The sequence below is a fragment of the Phoxinus phoxinus genome (assembly GCF_949152265.1).
Source record: "Phoxinus phoxinus genome assembly, chromosome: 2".
Lineage (NCBI taxonomy): Eukaryota > Metazoa > Chordata > Actinopteri > Cypriniformes > Leuciscidae > Phoxinus > Phoxinus phoxinus.
Window position 1 is genome coordinate 41,413,334 of NC_136877.1, and position 27,722 is coordinate 41,441,055.

Consider the following 27,722-nt stretch of genomic DNA (forward strand, 5'->3'; position numbering starts at 1 on the left):
AAAGTATATGTGTTTGTAACATCATTAGGGTGACAGCGAGTACATGATGAGAGGATTTTATTATTAATTTATATTATAATTCAGACTAATTATTGTATGATTCATATCATAATCATAATACGAAGCAATTTTGAGGGTTATGTTTATTAAATAATTTCAAATTTTACCTGGTAATAAATATACATTTTTTTAAAAATTCACCTGAAGCTTACATACATGTTTGGACATCATACTTGGTTTTGTTCAAAAAGTAACTTTAAAAGAATAACAATACAACAAGATTCTGGACTAAATATATTAACAAAAAGAGTCCAAAATATGTTTTTATAAACGAACAGTCCCAAAGAGATACACATATTCATTGGGAGTGTCACAAAAGTGCCTCTATGTCTATACCTTAAAAAAAAAAAAAAATTAAACATGTGAAACGATGATGTGTCACATGGGACAGTCTATACTGAAAACTATAAAGTCCCATCATGACGTCACTGGGTAGGTTAAAGTGGGGGCTGGAGTGTCAAAACTAACAAACAGGCTGTTTCTCGGTGGGGGAAGGGAAGCTGGTGAACGCCGAAAACACTTCGCAAACATTTTAATAGTGCAAGACAATAAACCAAACTCTTTTAACCCAGCGATATTGATATAGTACTCGTCAGGAGTCGGGAGGTGAGTGTAAATGCGAATGTTAATCAATTGAATCAGTGAAACAGCTGCGGCGTTTTGTGATCTGTTAGCCAACTTGACAAGAGCAAAACCTGTTGTTGTATAATATGGTCGCGTGGCGAAAGCTACTTAATACTTACTTATTTATTCGTAAGAGAGGAAATAGTCGTTAGTTATAAAAGCTAGTGTGTACCTTTGTCACTAACAAGCTAATGGCGAGATCATTAGTTGGAAAAGTAAACTAACATTGGTGCAATGGTAACTAGTACGTTGTCCATTTGCTAGTTTGTATACTGCCTTTTAGTTTACAAGGTCTGTGCAAAAAACTGTCTCTGTCTACAAGAAATCTGCATGCCAGATGTTTAAACTTCTCTTTATATCTTTAGGGAAGTAGCTGTGATGTTAATAAATTTTTTAACATTTCCCATATATTGTGAGTTGTTGCTGATAATCCGTAATGATCCCAAAACCGTCCACGACATCAATCAACATGCACCTTTCTTTAACTTTACGCGTAAAATAAAGAAAATAGTGATGTCTGATTCGTGAGGAATCGTTCTGCGGAGTCGATTCCAACCAATGAATAGTTTAAACCCGTTCACAAAACGGTCTGAACGTTTCTTTACAAATCGGACCGAATTGACCTTTAAATGAACTGTTCAAATGAACCGATTCGCTAAAATGAGTCGGACTTAACATGACTGGAAGGCTATCGTGATGCACGTGGGCGTGGCTTACAGTACGCAGCCAATAGCGTTTCGGTGGGCGTGTACTACGTAACCCTTTCTATTATTACTCAATGTGTTTTACGATGTCCAGCTTTCATTTAAACAGCTAGCGACGTTACTTAGTAGATAAACAGAGGTGTTCACTATAAACCATTTACCAGGTAAGGAAGGCAAACGTATCGACATATGAGCGAGATATTACGTTGAAATCTGCGTCTTGTGGTGTTGTCATTTACAGTATATGATTATTTAAACAAAGGACAGTGTAAATAGTGCAAGAGTTACCGTGGAAACGTGATTACCCCCGTTGCTCAGTTCCGACTGTTACAAGTTTTATTTGTAGTCAGTCTAATTGATAAAGAAACAAACTCATTGTGATTAAAGAAGACTATAGGCTTTGTCCTAAACAGTGAGTATTTACAATGCACTCAATTCTGACTGCAAACCTATTACAATGTAATCACATTTGTTTGAAAAATCCAGTTACACAAAATTTGGACAATGTTTAGACCTGGCTTTATCGCATTTGTTATTGGATCACCTGAGACAGATGTCCATTCTAATTGTAAATGAGATGAGTTTCTGACCTTAGGAAATGAAATGCGCTCAACTTCCCTGTTCCCTATGTATGTAAAGTACAAGTAAATAATTTAAAGTATGTGACAAGTTACACCCCAAAGTTTAATATTCAGTGTTAGTAGTTCATATTGAACTCGAGCAGTAATAATTTTGATGGTTTTGGTTAGTGTTCTTGACTTCTGTGATCTTCTGTTGCATGGAGCTGGAGAGAAACTGAGTGTCTTTATCTGACCTTTTGATCTAGTGCCAGGGCAGGTCTTAATAACCTTCTCACAGGGCAACACATGTGAGCACAGCGGCTTACTGTACACTAGCCAGACAGTGTAGGTTTTTCTGCACCTTGTTTTTGATGAGTATGATTTTGAGTAATTTAATTGTTCTGAAGCAACTTCAATTGCTTGGCTCGTGTCAGCTCTAGGTCCAACTTAAACCTGTTTGAAAGTTGATTTAAAGCTGCTGTTTGGCTTAAACATTGACTGAACTCTGATATGCTTAAGCATTGTGTTTAGTTTCACTCTAGTGCTACTGAAATCTATTGAGTGTTTGTGTAATGCTAAAGTCAACATGGAAGCAGTAGTGACTATTTTCTTTTTTATGTTTCTAGTGTTGTTTTGCATCTATATGGAGTTGTACCTGTGTTAAACGAAAAGCATCCATCTAGTGTGATCCGATCTCAAGCGGGCAGGCAAGACAGATCAGTGTTTATACCTTGTATTTTATTTAATAATACTTTTATGCATATTTAATCAAATATCTGTCTGTCTATTTTTCTTTGTCTCTCTGTCTTGGCCTGTCTACCTGTCTGTCTGGATCTATCTTTCTGTCTTTCGCTCTATCAATTCAATTCAATTCAAAATTGCTTTAAAATTCTATCTATATGCCTGTGTCTGTCTGTATCTATCTGTCTGTTTCTCTTTGTCTATATGTCTCTGTCTCTCTTAGTCTATGTCTGTCTGTCTGTCTCGGTCTATGTCTGTCTCTGTCTGTCTGTCTCGGTCTATGTCTGTCTCGGTCTGTGTCTCTATCTTTCTGTATGTACAGTGTGTATCTTTCTATCAGTTTGTTTGTCTCTGTCTGTCTGTCTGTATGTATCTTTCTATCTGTTTGTCTCGGCCTATCAGTCTGTCTGTCTGTCTCTCTCGGTCTGTCTGTCGGTCTAGATCTATCTTTCTGTATCTTTCTAGTATCTATCTGTCTGTCTCTCTCTCGGTCTGTCTGTCTCTCTTGATCTATCGGTCTGTCTGTCTGTCTCTCTCTAGAGCCCCTTTCACACAGCTCGTTGATCCTGTGAAATTGCTAGAGTGCTAGATACACTTTATCAGTGTATTTTGCAGAATCTCTGTGTGAAAGGGGCTTAGGTCTATCTGTATCTATCCATTTATTAATGCCCCCTTTCTCCCAACACAGCGAGGATACTTCCTGTACAGTATGAGTGTGAGACAGCTGTAGAGGTAGTCTTAGAAACAGACAGACCCTTACAAGCAGGTGCAGGGAGACAGTTAGAACATGTCAGAGGAATATCAGATAAGTGTCTTATTCACTCAAACATCTGTACAGTGTAATTCAGCCATATACTCCGTATTCAAAGCACAGATCGTAGACTCAGAGCTCTTTTAAAGTGAAACAGACCATTTGTTTCTCATGCATGCAATTGTCTGTTGTCTAGCTCCAAAAAGGATAAATTCATGAATTATGGATTTTGCCGTCAAAGTAACTGTTACTCCGATGTGACCAATTTATTGGTGAAAAGATTTCTAAAATGGTACCACATACAATTGTGGCTTTTTAATATTAATCTCTTGTTTTGTTCTCGCCACAGGAAAGGGATATGGCTCAGGAGACCAATCAGACCCAAGTGCTTTGTTCTAATGGTTGTGGGTTTTATGGGAACCCACGTAATAACGGCATGTGCTCGGTCTGCTACAAAGACTCCTTACAGCGGCAGAACAACAGTGGCAGATCCAGTGATCCAGGTGAGTCAGAAGTCTTACAAAAATAGACTCCTTTCCAACTGTTCTGTGTTAGCAAGTACCGTTTTACTTTTACATATGTAAAAATACAATGGTATTTGATCATGTCAGGCAGTGGCATCAGTTCACCAAAAGCTAAGGTATGGCAAACGCTGATAACATCATCAACTCTTACTCCCTCTACATGACAGTCCCACATGTTTTCTTTCATGCATGACCCTATACATGCTGCTGCAGCAGCCATCCTCAAATATCACAACAACAAGTATACATCTAAACATATTGAAGCCATTTGACAAATTGAAATGCATGAAATTTAAATTCATGCAAAGGTATAGCTATAGCGGAGAGAAAAACAACCAAAATGCTGTTGACGAGAAGAACACCAACCTTAAAATACGACAAGTGATGAATAGATTTTTTTTTTTTTACATTAGACAGTAAAAGCCTTCTCTTACTTTTGATCAATTTTATGCATCCTTGATGAATAAACTGGTTAATTTCTTTTTCAAAAAAAAATACTCGTCCCGAACTGCAATGTGTCTATCGCTAACTCTGAGATTTTGTTCTAATTACTGACACTCAACAGAACATTTAGTCTCATTATAGTCTTACTTATAGTGTGTGTGTTGTGCTGTGCAACACTGCCCACAATGAAATATCATTGGACCAAAATCCTGCTTATCTACATCAAAAAGTTTTTGATAAGCTGCAATTTAATTATTCTCTACAGCATTTAACCTTCATTCAGGAATGCAATGCCACTGGAAACTTGTAAGTTGTTCCGTCATGCCTGGTCGGGACACAGTGTGATTCTGAAACGGTGTCTCAAAAAACAAACCCTCACATAAGGAGAAGTTAAATTGGAAGTGTTGACATTTTGGGTTTCCTGCTCTTTCATTGCCTGCAGTGTCTTCCAGCATAAGCAGTAAAGGAGAATCTATGACTGTACAATCGACGTCACAGCATGAACAAAACAGGTACAACATCTTCCTCTTTACCACTCCTCCAAAATGTATCATAGCAGTTGTGTAAGTTGTTGCAATTGCATAGGATCTAGTTTATTCGTGCAACTTTTAAATCAGAAGCTTGTTTTCAGCCCTATGTATCATTCTGCTCTACCATTCTATATGGGTTCTACGCAGTATGGAAAATGTGGAATTTGATTATTTTCCAGGTGGATAAGTATGGGAAATATTTGTGTTTCCAGTCTATCAACCCTATTCAGTTTACTAAAATATAAAATGAAGAATTTCAAAAAACAACAACAAAAAAAACAAAAACATTTATCATACAAGCAGAGTGTTTTCATGACAAAAATTTAGTGATCCTTTTGTGATTGCCGAACACAATTGAATAAATTCAAGGCACACTTTTATTATGTAAAGCTCTTTGTCTTGTACCATAAGCGAGTCTCTTTTGAACTTCACTAAATGAATGTGCGTGTGTCACTCAAACCAGCAACAGATAAAGGAACGAACAATCATCTAAATCAGACTGTACTTTGCTGTTTGGTGATCATTCAACATCAAACCATGATTACAGTATCAAACCGATGTGAGGTGAATATATGCAGTTTATAAAGTGTTTTATGTTTTGGTTACACTTTATTTTAAGGTATCATTTAAGTACTGAGTAATAATAATTAACTACATGTACTTACTATCGGGTTAGGGTTAGGAATGGGGGTTGGTTTAGGGTTAATTGCATGCAATTATGCATCATTTATAGTTATTACTACAGTAACTATATGTAATGTGTAACAATGACACTGTAAAATAAAATGTTACCTAGGTTTCTTCAGATCATGTAAGCGCATGTTATCACTTCGAGAAAATCAAAGAAAAAAAACGGGGAAAACAATATTATATTTACAGATGACTGTCCTATATAACAAATGTAATGCTAAAAAATAATGCTGTATGAACCAACAAATGTGGGCTGAAAAACCTAGAGGTTTGGTCATTTTAATGTGGAAAAGTATGGAATTTTGAAATGTAAAATGTGTAGGAAGTTTGGAACCCCGTATATAACTATAGATATATTTGTATGGTTATCAGTGGGCAGTTCTAAGGTTTTGATTCTTTTGTTAAACTCTGGTATTACATATTGCATAACGTGAAACTGTTTTTGCCCTGATGCCAGACTTGCTCATTTATAAAATGTCCAGTTCCAATTAAATGTACAAAATATGCCAATCAAATGAGTACCATTTATTTGTAATGTATTCAATTAACAGGATTATCCACAAATAGGCATTACAGCATGGTTATTAAAATATTTTTATATTTATTTTTCCAGCTGCGATATAAAATTATTCATCCTGTGATATAAGGTTTTGGTCATAGCACCCACTCCCACATGTTTTACATTGTTATGATGTATTTTCACTTATATAACATAATCTTTTCTCATCATCATCCTCTCCAGTCAGTGTTTCTCAACAACAGCAGCAGCAGTAGCAGCAGTTACACATAAAGACGGTGCTTCAGTAGCAGCTCAATCAGGCCTGAAAATGCCAGGTACCTTCCTTTTTTCACTTTGACCTGTTTATTATGTCATCCACCGCTCCAAAACCAGACACTGAACAGATTACCATGACACAGAAAGACACAAAAGCTCTCCAAAATTTCATAGAAACAGCCAGACATCATCTTTCAAATGCATCTGATTGTTTGCTTTGGGACCAGGCTAGAAAGTGTTCAAAGTTCACTTTTTACATTTGATTACGTCGTCGTCTTTTTTTGGGGGGTAAACGGGCGCACATTTCTTTGTCTACTGATTTTACTGATCATAAGACTCTTGTTTGTTACTTAATTAGGTAGAGTTGTTTATTAGAGAGATTCATTATGAAAGTCACTAAATAGAGCACACTGGTTTAGCAAACTTAACTTTTGCTAGCAAACTAATGCTAGTTGAGTAGTTTTTTACATATGGGCTGTCCACATTTGAAATTGTTCATCCAGGGTCGTTCATCGGGTGTATTCCCTTCGCTGTACTGTTTGCAACACTGACACTGTTATTGATCTGAATTGAATTAACATTTAACAGACTTAAGCTGAATAATGGCACCATTGTGACACCTACTTATGCTCTTAATTCCTATGGAAGCAGTAAGGGTGTACTTCGTTTTTCACACATGGCTTCTCCGTTTTGGCCTAGTTTTTGTTAAATAAACCATGACACTGTGTAATGTCATGTGGTGTTGTTCATCTGAAGCTATATTTACCTAATTTTAAGACCTGCCAAGGACCAGATGTTTTTTTATTATTATGTCCTGATACGTAAAACCATCGAATTCAAAAGGGTGTACTTTCTTTTTCACATGACTGTAGCTCAATTAAACTAATTTCATAATAGATTAACTTTGCAATATCAACACAGTTATTGAACTGAATTGAAACAATATTACTAAATTGAACTGAATAATGACACTATTATCTTCTGTAGAGCTGCTTTATAGTTGAATTGGACTTGACTAACATTTCTTATTTGCATATATATATATGAATCCGAACATAGCAGTCATCAAGTTTAGTACATCATGAATATGTAATACAAAAAAAAACAGTCTCAAGTCTCTGAGATAATGGACCCTTCGTGCAGATTCTTTAGGGAAAATGACTGCATGTTTGTTTGTATAGAAGTATCATGCAGTAAACTGGCGAGAAACGTTCAGGAATCCACCACGGAAAAGCTGCTTACGGCAGGTAGCTCTTCACTGGAGGATGGCACATCGAGAGGAAAGAGAAAGTTAGAAGAAACTTCTGAACCCACGGAAGCAGTGTCCGGTGAGTACAGAGTTCATACTTATCGGTTTGATTCATGCTTGCCATAACTTATGAGAACACACGTTCTGATCAGTAATATCGGACTCTAACCTCGTGCCAACAAAGAATTGTTGATTGATCTTTAGAATCTCATTGAGATGTTCTTCTTGTTAGCAGCATTTCTAAATCTTTGCCACCTGTATTAAACTCTTAACAGCCTCAGAATTAGATGTCTCGGAGCAGACCTCAGATGTGCCAGAGCAATCCAAACCCAAGAAGAACCGCTGCTTCCTCTGCCGCAAGAAAGTGGGGCTCACAGGTATGCAAAATTATATACTTTACATTATTGATTTATATTTATACCATGGTCTGTCTGAATACTCTATTCTGATTGGCTGGAAGGTGTGCATTAAAACCGTCTGATGCACAGATCGTTCCAGTCAGTTTATTCTTTCATTAAAGTGCACAAGTCACTCACACAGCGGAGATATACCAACTCTCACACACACACACACACACACACACACACACACACACACACACACACACACACACACACACACACACACACACACACACACACACAATGTCTGATTCAAAGCTGGCAGAATGCTAGATTTAACGAGCCGTAACTGATGAAAATAACTGTCATTTGTACCCTTACGATCGAATATTGCGCTGCAAACATCAATAACAGCTTTAACTTGTCAATGCTGGCAAATGACCATGGTATAAGAGAAGCAATCCATAGCTAGCTGTGCATTAAACGATTTGAATGCACTCCGCTTGGCGTCGGGGGGTTCTTTGCCTCCACGTTGTGCATTAAAATTGTTCAATGCACAGCTAGCCGTGGATTATCCCTTACATACACACAGGCTTTGTTACAAAACCTTGTTAGCTACCTAAATGCTTTGCTGAGATTGTTGCATTTAAAGTATATGACCTTTTTTTTCTCTCTGTATGAAGGTCTCTAACTTTTGTTTCTATCTGACAGGCTTTGACTGCCGGTGTGGACAGTTGTTTTGCAGCGTGCACCGATACTCAGATGTTCACAACTGTAGCTTTGATTACAAGGCTGATGCAGCTGAGAAAATAAGGAAAGAAAACCCACTTGTCGTTGGGGAGAAAATCAAGAAGATTTGAGCTGAAGATTGCTGAGAATTTTTTTTTTTTTTTTACCCTTTCCCACAAACACCCTTTACAAGATCTTGAATTGTGCATGCTACAATGAAACATTTACGCAAATTTGTTTTGTCCCTTTGTTTCATTTTACACCTCAAATTTATTTACTTACAAAATATGTTGGTATGTAAACCGCAAAATATTTATATAATTGCAGTAATTTAATTTGCATTACTAAATAGGTCTAAGTTCTCACGTTAAGACGACTTTTCGGGGTGGCTGTGTATTTCTGGTGATGAACAAAGCTTGCATGTTAAAACCATTGCCAGAATGTGTCTTTATTTTTATTTTTCATCTTTCTCAATAAGGATCGTAAGCAAGAAAATGAGACAATTTACTTAATATAAAAGAATACATGTTTTTAATATACAAGTTATTATGTGCGTGACTGCGATCTCTGGTTTAACAGATTTTTTGCACTTCATTACAGACTGTGATTTACATTTTTCCTATAGTTCATTTATCGGAGTGAGTGAAAGTTGCGAGTGATATTATTTATGTTTGTGAATACACTGTGTTCATGTTGAATAAAGTTTTACACGTCAACTGTAGTAAGGGCTCTAGTGAATCAATTTAGCTCAGTGTACATGCCCTGTTTCGTTTAATTACATTAAATTACATACATCTGTGTATACTGTTAGTATTAAAAGTTATTGTAAGACTGTTACTTAAACTGCTGAAAAATCTTGCCTTTGGTTTGCACATTGTGTAATATTACCGTTTGGTTTCTGACAGTACGTTGAATATAATCATTACTACATCTGTGATATCATTAGTAGTAATGGTACATCTACTACTTCTACATGTCAGTTGTGGATTATAAAACTTTTTAAAGATGAAAGAAAAACAAACCCACGGAAAGGTTGAAATGATCTGCCAAAAAATGTTTTAGTCTGAATGACGGGAGTAGAAAAGTGTGAAACATGACAAATTGTAATGTAGTACTTGCCTTGCGAATGCTGTAAAGGATAATTTACATATTGCATGCGTCTGTAAGATTGTCACACTATGCCTAACCCTGGCTTGTATTTATGAACCATGAAACTCACTATTCAGGACATTAGAAGTAATGAGAACGTAAATTCTGTGCTGGATGGGGGTTTATTAGTGTTGGGTAAGTTACTCCAAAAAAAGCAATAAATTGCTAGATACTATTTACATTTTCAACAGTGTAAATAGATTACTGTACTAAATAATCTCTCTAAAAGTAGTGCCTTATTTACTAATTACTTTATACAGCTGATATCAACCTCAACCAGTTGAACAATACAAGAATAGAAATTAAAGTACTCCTTTAATTCCTTCAAATAAATATTATAAAATTGCATAAATTATTTGTGAACTGACCAACTTTTTAAAGGAAGGTTACATAAAAAAAGTGCATTATATTCATGTAAAATCCATATTGTTTATATAGAATTGCTCTATAGTCTATATAGTTTTAATGCAATTACATCATAAGTAATTAATTAAATTATAGATTTTTTTGTATTCTTGGTAATTTTTCAAGGGAAATGTAATTAAATTACAGTAAATAATTACTAAGTAATGCATTACACCAGACACTGGTGTTTATTCAATGTTATCTATCAATGGGAATGTTAGCTAGTTCATGGTTATAAAAAAATCCTCAGAAAACTGTTAGACAATGTTATGTTGTAAGTAACACAACAACTGTTTATGGTTACCAAAAAAAAAAAAAAATCCTAAAACATTAGAAATTGGTTAAAAATAATGGGAGCTATTGACTGGAGCTTAATTAATTGCAGAAAAGTTTGATTAATGATAAATTGTAATGCAATAGCCACTTGCCTGGTAGGTGCTGTATATGATCATTTACATATTACATGCATCTGTATGATTTTCTTATACGCTTTCCCCTGGCTTGCATTTATGAATCATGAAACCTTAGGCTTAAAGTAATGTTCTTAGGGAGTTAGTACAAGGTACAGTAGTAATTCAATAACTCTTGGTTGTGTTCTATTGGTTATACAAATAAATAAAAGCTAAAACGTTAGACAACTGTGTTTTTAGGTTGTCATAAAAACAGTTTACCAAAAAGTATGTTCCTAGAAAATTAGGAATTTGGGAATAATTGACTGGAGCTTAATTAATTGCAGGAAATTGTGAACTATGACAAATTGTAATTCAATATTTAATTTGCAGGTGCTGTAAATTAATATTTACATATTACCCTACAAGTATGATTTGCTTAACCCTGCTTGTAATTGTAAACCTAAAACGCAACATATTTAGAGTGTTAGAATTAAATAAATAAAGTTTCAGTGTTGGATGGGTGTTTAGCCAATTCAGTCTATCAAAAAAAAAAATATATACTCTGCTTCTTTTCTTGGAACATTAGGTCGCCACATGAAAACCGCTTATGGTTGCTAAAATTAACGTTCCTACAACATTAGTAATTGTCTAAAAAATAATGAGAACCATAGGGTTCCGTTCTGTGGTTGGTGTTTTTCTGCTGAGTCACGTCGAATCGAGGAAGAGTTCTTGACGTTGGGAGGATAGAAGGGGGCGTCTCTGATTGGCTCGCCGCTTCGACACGTGAGGCGGTAACTTTCATATGTCTCAACTGGGCATCTGGAAGAAGTTACTTGCGCTTTTGTTGACTCTGAGAAGTATTTCAGAGTACCATTGTAACTTCAAAATGTCTTTCGTAAAAGTTGAGGAGAAAAGTGACTTTTCTTATCACAATTTGCCTTACGGAGTTTTTTCCACGCCAGATAATGTGAGTAACTTGCACAGTTTATTCAATCCTAAAAATGTCTATGTAACGTTAGCCTATGTTTGGTCGAACCCAATTACTATAGTCTTGTTATGCAATGAGAGTGTGTTAAACATTATACAACTAAATGATTATTATACTTAGAATATTACTACTTGCACTGCAATTCTGTGTGTGGACACAGTTGGTTTCAAGGGTCAAGGAACACATTGAAAATCAGGATTTAGAATCTAAAGTAAACCCTCTCTGTCAACAAGGCTTTATTTGGCATGATTGTCAGCATTTAAAATATTGCCTTAGCATATAATTTAAAGTATTAAAGTAGGCAGTGCAAAATGATAATAACATTTGTGACCATGTAAACTCCTTTATGCTCTTTGAAACATGCAGAAGAACATTATGATTGTTTTTTGAGAAAACTAAAGACACTCAGAAATTCATGCAGAAATGTTCTAGTCACAAGATCCTTCCTAACTTGTATAACATATTTGGTTATAACAGCCAAGGCGCAGAGTCGGCGTAGCCATTGGAAACCAAATTTTGGACCTTAGTGTTATCAAGCATCTTTTCAATGGACCAGCTCTTGGGCCCCACCAGGATGTTTTTAAACAGGTGAGCTTCATCAGTTTAGCTTTGTATTACATATTATGTGTTATTATGCATGCTTACACTTGTTTTTCCCCCCCATCAAAGCCCACACTCAATGCATTTATGGCTCTGGGGTATGACGCTTGGAGAGAAGCGAGAAAGTGCCTCCAGATGCTTCTGGCTGCAAATGAGTCCACGCTGCGTGATGACGTCAGTTTAAGAAGCAGGTAAATGTCCCTCCCACATTATGACTATTAGTCTATTCGTTAGTGTACTTTATATTGGATATTATTACTAAGAATGCACTGTATACTGCCTATAATAAAAAAAAAAAACAGTACACATTATGCAGCAACATCAAACATTTTAAATAGTAGTATGCATTTTATTATTATATAGCCTATATATATATTATTCTTTTTTTGCTTATTTAACATTTATTTATTTAAATCAGGAGATGACCTTTAGAAGAGAAGCTGAAGAAATTTCATTATGGCATTCATTATGGTGTGTGTGTGTGTGGTCTTGGTAAACCCTATGTTAATAAAGATGGCAATATTTGAAATCCCTGTCCTTATGGGGACTTTTTTTCTGGTCCTCATGAGGGAAAAAACATATAAATCATACAGAATTTGTAAAATGTAAAATTTGTAAAATGTAAAAAATGAAGAAAGTTTTCTGTAATGGGTAAGTTTAGGCTTAGAGTTATAGAAGGGATAGAATATACTGTTTGTACAGTTTTAAACATCATTATTTTTCTATGTAATGTCCCTGTAAAGCACTGGAAACCCAATGTGTGTGTGTTTGTGACTTTGTGATCTCCAGGGCGTTTGTTCATCAGAGTTCAGCAGTGATGCATATCCCAGCTGAGATAGGTGAGTGTGTGATGGCCTGTCTTATACTCAAACTTCATATTTCCATAACATAGAACCATATTTCATCTATTACTCGTGTTTTATATCAACTCTGCTCCTCAATTTAGATTTAAAGTTGACATGAAATGCATTTTGCAACTGTTTTACTTCAATTATCATTTGTATTTCAGAATAAAACAAAATAATCATCTGGAAAAAAAAATGATGGGCGGGACTTTTATTTTATCCATAAGTAATTGATGGATCATCATGACATACCAAAATTAGGCATGCCGGTGAAGAATTAAAACAAAAGGGTCTTGTCATGTCAGCCAAAAACTAAAGTTGTTTTAGAGGCAGGGCAGGTTATTTAAGACATTTATTTTTTTTACTTTGGAAGAACATACACTCATGAATAATAAATAATCAACACTTTCATGCTGACTCTGAAGTTAAAACAGTCTTAAAAAGTATTTGACTATGAATTGGATCGTTTAGGATGCGTCATACAACTAGTGTAATTTATGGTTATGTTCCATAATGACCACTAGAGTGCACTGTTCACTAACTATAGCTTTCAGAAACCTTAAAACCCTTTCTCATGCCATAGAAGATAACATTAAAAGTTACTCATATATTTAATTCACTGTAAATAATTTACTTTTTGTCAATTTTGCCATGTCATTCCAACCCTGAATTATTTTCTTTCTTTCATGAAACTTTCTTCCCCTGCACCGGAGCTCTCAAATCACTTTTAGGAACGTTGCATCAGAATTTGCATAACTTATACCTCATGTCATTAGTTATCAATTGTCACGTGACCAATTACAAACCTAAAATTGTGAATGAGATTTAAGACCGCGAGGTGGCGATTATAAGTGAATAACTAAAATAAATGGAAATTTCAGACATAAGTATAAAATTCATTTTCTCACACAAAGCGATCATACATCTTTGAAAAAATGTATTAACTAAATAACATTTTTCAGTCTAGTGCACCGAAAACAGAACTGAATTCTAAAAGGTACATGGGGGGTCAAATTATGATTTTTCACTCCTGTCACTACATGTGTTTATTTTTCCTCATTAACCCCCATACTCATTTTCCATCATCTTTTATTCTCCCTTCTCTCCAACAGGCGACTACACAGACTTTTATTCATCAAAAGATCATGCCACCAACGTTGGAATAATGTTCCGTGGAAAAGAAAATGCCTTGATGCCCAACTGGTACGTGACAGGCCATTAATATTCCTCACCCTCTTAAATACTAACATCCGAAGCAAACAGAGGAAACACAATCACATCATCACCAGCTCCTGCTGACTTCATTTCACTCATCTTTTGAGTTAGCAACCATATGCGTTCAAGCTTTAAACACCCAGCAAAGTTCCTCTAAGTTATACCCATAAACAGTCTCTTTATTCTTTCCCAGCATACGCCTGTCAGGCTAAATAATGCACCTGCGTAGTTTCCAGCTCGCTGTGAAAAATGTCTTTTAGCAATAACTCTTCCCTCCAAAACAGAACTGTATTTCTTGTCACATTTTCACTTACAAGGCCCAGAGAGGGGGTTATTCGCCTGGAGACAGAACAAGGACTCGTGTGGAAATGGAAAGGGAATAAAAAAAAAAAAAAAAAGAAGTAATTTCAGTCACCTACCTGAAGTTCCCCTCGCTCAGTCAATCTGTCACTGGGACTTTTCAAACACGAGACACTTCTTCAGGAAAAAATGAGAATTAGTCTGGAAGGAAATGTATAGTTTATTTACAAACGCGGGCCTGGGGTTTTGTTTTCTGGGTGATCTTTGGAGTTGGATGAAATGTACAAGGTCACCCACAAGTGTAAATTCTGTCGATATTTACTCACCCTCTAGTCACTCCAAACCCGTTTGCTTGTAATTTATTCTGTGGAACAGAACAGGTTTATATATTATTATTATTTTGCTCTTTTCCATACAACAAACCATGACTAAACTCAAAGGTGTAATTTTTCAGACAGATATTATGCATTTATGTTGGTTTTGTGCTTTTGTTGTTACTCGTGGGTCTAATACAGTAAAAAGGTTACCCTAACCCATTAAATTACAACTGAAACCATACTTATGCTAACTGGAAAGGTATACATTATTTTAAAAACCAAAAACAGGAATGATTGGAATTCACCTGCATAGAAAGTATATCTGACCATTTTTATTTGTAAGAAAAAAATGACATGACATTGAATATGTAGAGAATGCTTTTTTTTAAATGCTTACGGTTTTATTTTTATATACGATTTTTATCTGGAAGCCTAAATACATAATGTTTAGGTAACTGATGAGCCTTTACTCCCTGAAATTTAAAGAGGACTTTTATATAAGAATGTTTATGTATATGAAATGTGTGTGTAATAAAAATAAAACGCAACTGGTTCTGATTAGCTCAAATGTGAAGAATGAGATTTATGAGCAGAGAGGATGATTTTCAGTTAACAGCTCATATTTATAAAACTTGCAATATTTATAAAACCATAAATGCATCAAATAATAAAACGTTGAAAACTACACAACACTGGGCAGTTTTTCTAGATAACTCTTAGCTCTTTTCCATTAAACATGATTAAGAGAAAGAATGGTTATATAGTTCACCCAAAAAGAAGATTTTTGAAAAATGTCTCCATGTTGTTGTTTTTTTCATACACTGAAAGTCAAAATTCCTTATAATATTTTCTTTTGTGTTCTGGAGAGCAAAGAAAGTCATACAGTTTTATATTGGAACAAAAGAAAGATTATGATGTGTCGTGTTAAAGGGAATGACATATTATCCTGTCCTGTAGGCTGAGACTGCCAGTGGGGTATCATGGGAGAGCTTCCTCTGTGGTGGTCTCTGGAACACCAATCAGAAGACCTCAAGGACAGATGAGACCAGATGCAGGTAAACAAAGGACGTTGGACAAGCTGTGGACTTGTTAACAGATGTTATTCAGCTGCGAGGTAGCTTAGAATTGATACAATTGAAAATAAATGCATGTTTGCTTGCACATTAAAATGCCATTAAAAATCTTTTTTATATCCTTAATTTTTTTTTAAATTGGTCCTAAGTTACCCAGCTAACAGGGAACATTCTCAGAACTTTGTCTAACATTCTGGCAAGATTCTTTCAAAGTTCTGAAAAAAAAAAAAAAAAAACATTTTTTCCAGTAATGTTAATAGAATATTTGTTCAAAATTATTTAGTCATTGATAATGTTCACAAAACAGTTTTCTTTGCTAAATATTTTTAGTTTATTTTTGCAGTTAAATGCAAATTGAAACATTCTCTGTTTAAATAATATGTTGTGCATTAACATACAGCACAGTCAGCACATTAACAAAACTAGACATCATAGCAATGATTAATGGCATCATGTTTTATGAAGAACCTCCATGTGGATGATTGGGCTGTTTTGATATTTTCACTTATGTTAAATGATTGCTTTCATTGGTCAGCAAACCCGTGCTGTTCATTATTACAGCCTTACTTGAGAACTGATCTGACATGTTTAAGTGAGAACTATAAATTTGAGGTAAATTCAGTCTATAATGCACTCTGCTGATTTATCCATTAAAACAGCTGTAAATCTGTTTGTTTCATAACTATATTTCTCTGTCTTTCTCTTTCAGCTCAGCCGCCCATCTTTGGGCCTAGCAAACAGCTGGATATAGAGTTAGAGATGGTGAGTAAATGTTGTATGTGATATAGTTCATTAGTTTATTAGTTGAGCATGTTATCATAAGTTCTTGCTGATTCAGTCCTGTGCAGAAAAGACTTATATAGATCTCATTCCTTCCCCATTGTTCATATAAACAAGGCACATAATCTCAGGAGAAATGTCTTTACAATAAATGTACTTTCAGTGGAAATGTTCCCTAAATGGCACTCAATTTATTGATTTCTCCTTTCAGGTCTTAATGTTTTGCAGCTGATGTTCGATATGCACTATATTGTATTTGCTCTGAAATGGCTCTAACTGATTTTCTATGCAACAATGAAACATTTGAAAATTGTGCTTTTACACACATTGCACCAGGTTTGGTGTTTTTCCTGTCACTTTTCCCCCTCCTAAATATAGCCTACAGTGGCGTTGTGATATTTTTGTGCATGTGGTGCAATATCTTATGCAAGTTTTAAGAAAGAGGAATGAAGGATGTTTTTGTGTTTGTTTTTCAGGCGTTCTTTGTGGGAAAAGGGAACAATCTGGGAGAGCCCATCCCAGTGGAGAAGGCTCACGAACACATCTTCGGCATGGTGCTTATGAACGACTGGAGTGGTGAGAATACATGACTTCTGTCTTCTGCAATACATATTCTCCCACATCATCTTATATGATTTTATATAGGCTTAAAGTGCCCCATTTATGCTTTTTCTGTTATTAACTTTGATGCAGTGTGGAATACAGCTGTTTGTGAATGTAAAAGGTCTGGAAAGTTTCAAATATCAAATTGCACAATACAGTGGGGAGAACAAGTATTTGATACACTGCCGATTTTGCAGGTTTACAAAGCATGTAGAAGTCTGTAATTTTTATCATAGGTACTCTTCAACTGTGAGTGACGGAATCTAAAACAAAAATACAGAAAATCATATTCTATGATTTTTAAGTAATTAATTTGCATTTTATTGCATGACATAAGTATTTGATACATATCTTGAACTTCTTCCATTTTCTAATAATTGCGCCAACAGTTGTTACCTTCTCACCAAGCTGCTTGCCTATGTCCTGTAGCCCATCCCAGCCTTGTGCAGGTCTACAATTGTATCCCTGATGGTCTTACACAGCTCTCTGGTCTTGGTCATTGTGGAGAGGTTGGAGTCTGTTTGATTGAGCGTGTGGACGGGTGTCTTTTAAACAGGTAACAAGTTTAAACAGGTGTAGTTAATACAGGTAATAAGTGGAGAACAGGAGGGCTTCTTAAAGAAAAACTAACATGTCTGTGAGAGACGGAATTCTTACTGGTTGGTAGATGATCAAATACTTATGTCATGTAATAAAATGCAAATTAATTATTTAAAAATCATACAATTTAATTTTCTGGATTTTTGTTTTAGATTCCGTCTCTCACAGTTGAAGTGTACCTATGATAAAAATTACAGACCTCTACATGCTTTGTAAGTAGGAAAACCTGCAAAATCGGCAGTGTATCAAATACTTGTTCTCCCCACAGTAAATGTAGTTAGATTCTCCCTAAAGAATGAACCGATTGTGAACTACCTGAAAGGAGGTGAGAATTTTTATTTTTGGGTGAACAATCTCTTTGATGGCCTACATATGGTTTTCATTGGATGCCCTCGAATAACGTCTACTTTGACCCGCCCTCAAACACTAGTTGTAGCTGAGGCTTAGAAGAGTTTGGTTCGTGTTGTCAACATTTCAAGGAGACGCTGGTTTCTGTTCTGCAAGAAGAAATGCACTTTGCATGCACTTCCAAAGGATAATTACTCTCACTCGAATTGATATGGTAAAACGGACGCCATCGTTACTCATTTTATCGCTGTGCATCAGCAGAAATTCATGTTCATATGGTAATGGCCGTATCATTTCCAACAAGCGCTGTAAGCGGTAGACCATTCACAACAGACAGGGCCGTATGACCAATCAGAGTAGAGTAGGCTTGTGGAAAGGAGGGGTTTAGAGAGACTGGATTCTTGATCAAACTGTTTCAGACACTGAGGGTAGAGGTGATGCTGCTATGAGAAAATGGAAAAAAAAAAAGTGTTGGTAACACATAATTAACAAATTTTGATGGTCCCTTTTGAACTTAATATCTGCTAACTCTTTTTTTTGTGATGGTCCTCCAACAGGCATTCTACTGACTATAAGTAACGTTGCAACTACATGTCAACTTATTCTAACCCTACCATTCTTCTAATACTCTCTACTAACACTCTAATGAGAGTTAGCAGACATGTAGGTGCAATGCTACTTATAGTCAACAGAATGTGTTAAAGGGAACATCAAAATAAAGTGAAACCAAAGTGTTTTTTTTACCTTGGATGCATGGTGGAGACTTTAAAATAGCATAGTAGGGCCACTTTAAAGGAAGTTTTCCCCCTAAAATGAAAGTTTTCCCATCATTTACATAGTTTTCCCAACAATAATTGAATACCAGCTTGAAATTATATAATAATATCAAAGTGAAATGTAAGGCAGTAAACAGAACTGGATGATGATTTAAGGACAAAAAATACTCTAAAAAGATCATAACGGTAGAATCAGTATGAGATTACAGTATGTAATTACCGCAGTCTCGAGATGACAACACGTGATGCTTTATTCTGAGCTGTTCTCAGACTGGGAACTATGCTTTTCTATGGCAAAACTATCAGCACCAGGTGGTGCAAGTAGGAGCTCTCAGAAATTCCCCATCTTACAAGCGAGGTCGTGAACGCTTTCTGCAAGTTTAAATCTCGTAATTTTGGTATTAAAACATAGCATAAATGCACCTATATTCCAAATCTTCTGATGCCATACGACAGCTTTGTACGGAAAATAGCACAGGAGATTTGAGAGTGACTGAAAAACAGGATACAATTCCATACAACAGTATTATCATGCACTGTACTTGTATAAAGGACTCTTGTAGAGAAGTTCCTGTCATAAAACCATATTGCACTTGACTATCTGACAACCCCTATCTCTTCCCAAACCTATATGGTTCCTTCTTGAGAACACTAAACACATTGCATTTTTATGAGCCGTTGAGCAGATTTCGAAAATGAGAAACACTTTAGGCCGAGAAGGCACTGGGTGATGCTTGGTGAAGCACGCATACGTCCATTTACACAGCAGCTGTTTAGCTGTTAAGTTTCCATTCACAGAATACTGTGTTTTGCAGCAGAAAACTCTTTTGACTTTGTAATGGGGAATTTGTACCAATTGTATTGTATTTTTGAGCAGTTAATATTGGCTGACATCAGTATGAAAGCATTAATATCACAAGATGTTTGGAAATCAAATGTATCCATTTTCAGGATATTTTTTTATTTGCTTTTTATATTTTATATTTGCTATTATTTTGCACATGCATTACTGAATGCATCTGCTCGGTTTCAAAACAGTGAACAATTGTTACAAAACTGTTCTGAGTAGAACTGTTCTTATGGAGATTACTCTCCATAAGAGTAATCAAGAACAGGCAAATGGTAAAAAAAACACACTGCATGTTACATGGATTATTTTGACTACAGAGTCCAAGAAACCGGCAAACAGCGCAATCCAGGACACAAGCAGAAGCTAAAAACAAATGGACATGAATCTAAAGTACAAGTGCTCAGAAATTCAATCAGACCAACAAGACTTCGCAAAGTGAGAGTCAACACACAGGGCTTATATAGGCAAGCGTTAACAAGGTACTGACACTCAGCTGAACGTAATCACACCATAATGAGCACAGGCAATGGTTTATGGGAAATAAAGTTCATGAGGGGAAAGCAAAGGAGTCTGGAGGAGTGCCCTCTGGTGGATATCATGGGCACTCTAACTGGTGGATGTAGACTGCAGAGGAGAGAAATACTAATATATACAACATTTAAAAAATAATATTTTTGTATTATTGATGCAAAATACATAAATAAGTTGTGCATTTTAGTTGCAGTTTAAAAATGTATTAGTGCATTTTTAATGACAGTCTCAGGAATGCTGAGGACTTTTTATACTGCTTCATTCCAGATTTTACTTTACATTTATTTTTCATTGCATTTTTATTTTTTAGAAAACCTCTCTTTCATCTCCAAAGTTACTTCCTCACCAGCCGCAAGCATTGCTTAGAAATGCTACCTGTCTTCTAGTGAGATTCTCTCAGAATTATGCAGAGGGTAGATATGTGTATTTTATATGAGTACAGCTCAGAATATTTTGTCCTGTTTGGAACAGATACTAGAAACCGTCTGTGTACATGCAGATGCAATGACGTCTTGATGGTGCGTATTAGTGTCTCTTTGGCATCTGTTCTGCGTAAGGCCATGAAAAATACTCTAAAGCATTAATCTGGATGGGATTTCTGGGCTGTATCAATTTCAGATGTATGAATGGATTTGAAACGCAATGAATAAATAAAGAACTGACACGGTAAAGAATATCAGTGTCGTGAGGCGGCAGACTTTATGAAAGCTTGCGGGTTATAAATTCAATAATATTGCTCAATGCGATCAAATTTATTTGTCTGGACAAAAGCTTTATAAGACTTTCTTTGCCAAGAAATTATGTAATATATTAAATTATATTGCACTATAATGCATTATGGTGAAATGCGAGAAATTATGCTGCAGCAAATTATTCCTTAAACAAATCAAATGTAGTTTTGGAGAGTTTATCACTAAGATAAGGCTCATATGCTCTGCTGCAAAAAACTTAGTGAACTACATGGGCAGCATTTTAAGCGATCATACATATTCCTAGACGGCAAGGCAGTTCGCTAGGTTTTGGAACACAGCTTTTGTGCCTCAGTAGGGATATGTACAGTGAATAATTGTACATTTTATTTGAAGAAACTAATTGAATTTAGTCGAGGAAGAAGAAATGCCACAAGTAATGATCCATACCCGTATCCAGGCAAGAAGCAGAAGAGATCAAGTTTAAAGAGAAAGCAGTGAGAAGATCATTTCACTAAATGGCATACAAGTTTCAAATGTATATGCATCTAGTTATTCAGGACACAGACATTTAAGATGTTTTCTTACACAAAATAAAGGATTAAGGGCCCAAGTAATATTTTTGCAGTTTTTGAAGAAAGTTTAAGTGGTGTTTTCTCCTGCAATCCTCGCCTCCACAATGGCATTGCATGATTTGTATAGATTTCTTGCTGTAGTGTCTGTTTCTCTCTGTTGTTGCAGCTCGGGATATCCAGGCTTGGGAATACGTTCCTTTAGGTCCATTTCTGGGCAAGAATTTTGGGACCACCATCTCTCCCTGGGTTGTTCCCATGGAAGCACTGATGCCCTTTGTTGAACCCAATCCTGTCCAGGTAAATTGGGTTAATTCTGATAATGAAATGACACTGTAAATTCAGACAGTTATTTGTTAAAATGAGTAAAAAAAAAAAAAAAAACTCTGACGTGCATGCACAATACATTGGCTTGTTTTTTTTAGGTTTTGGCCAAGATTTTAGTACAGATGTATAAGGGCCATACCATCAACATCATTTTCATATAAATGCTGTTCTTTTGAACCTTCTATTCAGAGAAGTATCCTGAAAAGAATGCATCACAGTTTCCACAAAATATATTAAGCAGCACAACTGTTTTCAACTTTGATAACAAAAATATTTGTTTCTTGAGCAGCAAATCATATTAGAATGATTTATTGATCATCTGACCCTAAAGACTAGAGTAATGATGTTGAAAATTCAAATTTGAGTTAACATTTTAAAATATATTTGAATAGAATACAGTTATTTTAAATTGTACAAATATTTCACATGAAATGGTCTTGGTGAGCATAAGAGACTTCTTTCAAAAATGAAAACCTTTTCAAAAAGCCTTATAAGTGACTGATTTGGATCTCTCTACATAGGCAACAGCTCTGTGTCACGCAAACTGCCCTTCTTCATGCAAAATGGATGGGTGTCTTTAAAAGGCAGCATATTTATGCTTCTTGGTAGCAGCCCTTTTGCGATCATGCTTGTGTTGCCTTTGAAATGCTGCCTACATAGGCTTTGGACAAAGTACCCGCTTAGCACCTCAGCAAGGGCCATTGCAAACCCATTATCTTTAAAAATGATAGTCAGAGTTTGCTTTTATTCCTCTTTACAGTCCTGTTACAGCTCTGAGGAACGGACACGTCATCATCACAGACGTCAGAGTGCAGACTTTGCATATAAGCGGGAAATGAGACGTGCTAAAGGCCATTCTTTGAGTTAACTACTTTCTTCTTTCTGTAAAAAACCAAACCACTATAAGCGAATGAGGCAAAAACACATCTTTATTCTCTTTGATGCATTCATTTGTTAGATCAGTGATTCTCAATCGGTGGGTCGCCACCCAAAAAATGGCTTGCAGGTCTGTTCTGATGCTTATTTTCCAATGTCGTTCTTTTTCAATGAGTTCAACATGGACTTTTTAACAGCAAATATTTTTTACAAAAACATTCTCTTTTTCCTGCATACGGATGTAGTTTCAGTATCTACAAGCAGGGCTATTTGGACCAAGCAAACCTGACAAAACCTTGACCTCTTGATGCAAACGTTGAATTCGGATGAGTCTCCATATACTGGCCAAGATGTGCACTTAATGTTTGGTGGGGTTTTTCTAATGTTTTTTATTTATTTATATGTATATCATTTTAGGATCCTGTGCCTCTTCCATACTTATGTCACGATGACCCCTACATGTTCAATATCAACCTCTTCGTCACTGTGAAAGGTGTGTGTCAGCATCTGTAACATCTGTCTGTCATTGTGCTGCTTTTGCACATGTGACACTTTAAACCTTTAAGTGCTCAGTCTCGTTTTCTTCATCATGTATTTCTCATCCGGCCAGGTGAGGAGATGCAAGAGGCCGCCACCATTTGCAAGTCTAATTTTAAGGTAAGAAATGTTTTGCATTTGTTTTGCGTTTATACATTGCTTTTTCAAGAGTAACAAACTCATACTGACAAGTAGGGATGCACCAATACCACTTTTTCCTGAACTAGACTGATACCGAAACTTTTAATTTAGTACTTGCCTTTACCGATATACCTGTATATATATTGCATTTGTAACTTTTAATTATATTAAGTAGAGAAATCAAAATAATATGAATCATTTTCATTGGTTTAATCATGCTGTTAAAAGATATTGTACATGCTTATGTTACTTTCGCTGTTCATTCTATTGCTCTATTATATTTTATCTTTCATTTAATAGCACAGCACGTTTTAATAGCTGCTGCTTCAGCAGCGTTCAATGCTAAGGATTTTTTTCCTACTGGCTAGGAAACATGACATACTTTTGTGTGAATTCGTCAGTTCAAACGCAAGTAGAAGTGAAAGAGAATTCAATTCAGTATTCAAGTACTTTCTGAGACACGGCTTTCTGGGCGCATGCTTCTGATGTGTGTGCTCACTAAACTTCTTGTCCTGTATTTATATACGGAATCACTTGTTATACATAAATCACGTAACAGTTCACGTTTTTACTTGCGTATACGATTTAGTTTTAATCCAAATGACACGTGTGCTAAGTGAGCTCTCTCTCTCTCTCTCTCTCTCTCTCTCTCTCTCTCTCTCTCTCTCTCTCTTTACCGTCATGCTTAATCCACTCCACGTGTTTCACTTATCAGCTCGTGCACAGCGTAAATATTTAATTTGTTTACCATTCTATTTATTCGATACATTTACTTCATAGACATCCTTCTCGGATATATCAATTCTGCTCTCTGTTTGCTCTGTTGTCTGTTTCTTTGTCACAAGCACCGTACTCTACACGCTGTGTAATATCATTTATTGGTATCGGAGCATTTTAATGACTATGAGTATTGTACAGGAGTGCAGTACCAGACCCTACTGCATCCTTACTGACAAGTGACAAGTTACTCTTACTGTGTAGGCTATCCATATGATTATACATGAATTTCCCTGGAAAAACTCTAGCACAAGCCAGATGAAAAATATATAGAGGAATTGCATAAGGCAATGACAATTATACTACACAAATATTCAGACTGGTTGGCCAACATATTGTAAGCACGTTGTCATGCTAGGACAAGAAACAGCAAACTACTGAAAACGTGGGTAAGAAAATATTTTAGCATTTTTATTTGATCACCATTTGAACCCATTAGAGATTATTTTTATCCCAACTGGGATTGTTTTCGGTGTCTTTGTCTTTCCATAAATACATCAGTGCATGTGTGGTTTTGCATCTGTTTGCCTCGCCGTAAATTGCCATGTGCAAGATTTGCAACTTTGCACCATTGCCTGATTTGCATAACTCCATTAGTGAATCAGGCATTAAAACAACACAGGCTGTGCAGTGCAAATAAACAAAGCAATTCATTCTTAGTGAACCCCGCCTCTATCTCTCAGCGCCTGCTCCGTGTTGGGCTCCTTGTGTTATCAGTTCTGGGAAAAACCCATTCCGTTGCAGCAGACAGAAGAGATTACGCCATTCTTTCACATACAGAGAAAGACGTTTTCTCTATTTGTAATGGACACCAGCTGCTTGTAATGTGTTGTGTGTCTTCACAGTACATGTACTGGTCCATGAAACAGCAGCTGGCACACCACACAGTCAACGGATGCAACGTCAGAGCGGGCGACCTGCTGGCATCTGGCACCATCAGTGGAGCGGTACGCGTGTGTGTGCGAGCATGTCATTGATATAGAGTATATTAAAGAAAATAGTTCACTCGAGAAAGAAAAGTCTGCTGTCTCATGATGGGCCTAAAGAGACAAATTTGTTATGTTATGACCTTAAACTATTTTTTTTAAATTAATTAATTCAAGTAGACACACTTGAAACCACATTTATATATTTATTTTATTTCAGTCTGTTAAATTAGTCAATTGTATGCAATAATTCACTTTAATTATTAAATGTAACTATAATTATGAATAATAATTGTAAATATACAACTTAAAATGAACTACACTGGAAACCACATTTATATATTTTTATTTCAATCTGTTAAATTAGTCGATTGTATAACAATTACCATAAATTATTAAATGTAACTAATTATTAATAATTATTTTAAATATACAATCATTTATGAATTTCAATAACTGCACTGGAAGCCACATTCATATTTAGTTAGATTTAAATCTGTTTTATTAGTAAACTGTATAATAATTAACTTTTATTAAATGTAAATATAATTATTAATAATAATTTTTAAATGGTTAATTTAAGTAACTACACTGGAGACAACAGTTCTATTTTCTTTATTTTAATCTGTTATTTTCAGTAAATAATATAATAATTAACTATACTTATTAAATGTAATTATATTTATTAATAATAAATCTCATTTCAATCTGTTAAATTCAGTGAATAATATATATAATTATTAACTAATTATAAATTTTTCTATACTTATTAATTATAATAATACAACTAATTTAAGTAAATAAACTGTAAGACACATTTATATTTGTTATATTATTTCAATCTTTTAAATTTAGTAAAGAATATAACTTAACTTGTATAACTTTAATTATTAATTTGAACTATAATTGTTTATAATAGTAATATGTCAAGCTTGTTCGTTTTCTGGAAAAAAAAAAAAAAAACCTAACTAGCATATTTCTGCACAGAGCTGTATTGTACAGTACTGACTCTGTGTTTGTGTGCACAAAGGATCCAGAGAGTTTTGGCTCTATGCTGGAGCTCTCATGGAGGGGATCCAAGACTATTGACCTCGGCAATGGAGAGACAAGGACCTTTTTGAAGGATGGAGACGAGGTCACTCTCTCAGGTGGGCTTTTAGAGTCTGTGTGCGTGTGAATGTTTGAGGGTTTCTGCCACATCGTTTTTTACCTGTTGTTGAGTTGGAGAGCTATAAGTTGATAGAAATGTGATCCCTATTGCTCTTTGCTGAAGGATATGAACTCTCTCTCTCTCTCTCTCTCTCTCTCTCTCTCTCTCTCTCTCTCTCTGTGCAGGTTATTGTGAGGGCAGTGGCTATAGAGTGGGATTCGGTCTGTGTGAGGGGAAGATCCTTCCTGCTCTGCAACAGTGAAGCACCTCTTGCTCTCCCTCCCTACTGTAAGCCAGACAAAACACATGGCATCTACAGTATTATTCATCCTCTAGTATTCATAACCTGTTTAAAACCTATTTAAAGGTCTTTAGGACTTTTAAAAATTACGTAAAACTCTTTTTACACTTGTAATCTGGTGAATTTCTGGGTGAAACAGAATTCATTAAGAAAAAATACAGGACGGGACTTGATTTTGTCCATCGGAACTGGTTGGATTGTGAAAAGTGGGTGTTAAATATCACAATGAAGGAGCTGAAATGTATAAGTGATTGTCAAACGTTTTCTTTAGATACCTGAAAATTATGGAAAATCAGTCTTCATGGGCTTTAAAGCAATTCAGCTAGTTACTGCAGAAATGACACGCATGAAATCGTTTGCTATTCTGTTATTGAAAAAAATAATTAAATAAAGTTACTGATTCCTTTTAAAATGCCTTAAGTCATGCTTTTATTTTGTAACATGATGTCCATAAAACATATGCATGTTGCTGAGCTATTGACTCAATACAATAAAATGCATGGCACCACACAAATACTGCGTAAAATACAACAACAAAAAAATTACACTAATAATTATTTTTTTTTACTTTCTTTTTATTGATTGTTGCGAACTCCATGACACATTAAATGCAATCTTAAAGTCTTGGATTCAACCAGCATTGTTCTTGTTGGAGTGACAGGGCCTGGATGTCAGAGACTCTCAAACAGGTACAGTGAAAAATGCTCCCACACGGAGAGATTGACTGGCAGGTCACTGCTTGAGCCATTTGTCTTTGGTTGTGGTTTTGTCTAGGATCAGCACAGCATTAATGAGCCTTCTCAAGCCTTTGACTGAAGTGAATGTTTCTGTAATTACCGACGGAGCAGACCTGATGTGTGTATCGATGAACAATGCTCTCTAACTCACACTGTCAAATATTACCTGGGAAATGTAACAGTAAATAGTGGTTC

General features: G+C 35.6%; 2 protein-coding genes across 11 annotated transcripts; both read left to right on the forward strand.

Moving 5' to 3' along the window:
- The first annotated feature begins 494 nt into the window (after positions 1-494).
- On the forward strand, positions 495-9,521 carry zfand6 (zinc finger, AN1-type domain 6). 10 transcript variants are annotated; one of them, XM_079588865.1, is made up of 8 exons: positions 495-666; positions 2,575-2,655; positions 3,790-3,943; positions 4,851-4,920; positions 6,371-6,462; positions 7,585-7,731; positions 7,928-8,029; positions 8,705-9,521. In XM_079588865.1, exons 3-8 carry the CDS (start codon positions 3,799-3,801, stop codon positions 8,851-8,853), a joined length of 705 nt encoding a protein of 234 aa, XP_079444991.1. In that variant the 5' UTR covers positions 495-666; positions 2,575-2,655; positions 3,790-3,798; the 3' UTR covers positions 8,854-9,521. The 10 variants fall into 10 exon arrangements, with proteins under 10 accessions (XP_079444991.1, XP_079444997.1, XP_079444992.1 ...); XM_079588871.1 differs by having other exon boundaries at positions 7,588-7,731; XM_079588866.1 differs by having other exon boundaries at positions 2,575-2,651.
- Positions 9,522-11,345: 1,824 nt separating this feature from the next.
- Positions 11,346-27,302, forward strand: fah (fumarylacetoacetate hydrolase (fumarylacetoacetase)). The gene is made up of 14 exons (XM_079591606.1): positions 11,346-11,635; positions 12,134-12,244; positions 12,326-12,447; positions 13,046-13,095; positions 14,214-14,304; positions 15,891-15,988; positions 16,716-16,768; positions 17,263-17,362; positions 21,925-22,055; positions 23,376-23,451; positions 23,569-23,615; positions 25,259-25,360; positions 26,370-26,487; positions 26,675-27,302. Exons 1-14 carry the CDS (start codon positions 11,471-11,473, stop codon positions 26,749-26,751), a joined length of 1,341 nt encoding a protein of 446 aa, XP_079447732.1. The 5' UTR covers positions 11,346-11,470; the 3' UTR covers positions 26,752-27,302.
- The last annotated feature ends 420 nt before the right edge of the window (positions 27,303-27,722 follow it).

Coding starts and splice junctions, on each gene's coding strand:
- zfand6 (XM_079588865.1), top strand. CDS start 3,799: ATGGCTCAGGAGACCAATCAGACCCAAGTGCTTTGTTCTAATGGTTGT. Junction 3,944..4,850: donor TGGCAGATCCAGTGATCCAG/GTGAGTCAGAAG, acceptor CATTGCCTGCAG/TGTCTTCCAGCATAAGCAGT. Junction 7,732..7,927: donor ACCCACGGAAGCAGTGTCCG/GTGAGTACAGAG, acceptor AACTCTTAACAG/CCTCAGAATTAGATGTCTCG.
- fah (XM_079591606.1), top strand. CDS start 11,471: ATGTCTCAACTGGGCATCTGGAAGAAGTTACTTGCGCTTTTGTTGACT. Junction 16,769..17,262: donor TGGATATAGAGTTAGAGATG/GTGAGTAAATGT, acceptor TTTGTTTTTCAG/GCGTTCTTTGTGGGAAAAGG. Junction 23,452..23,568: donor CCTCTTCGTCACTGTGAAAG/GTGTGTGTCAGC, acceptor TCATCCGGCCAG/GTGAGGAGATGCAAGAGGCC.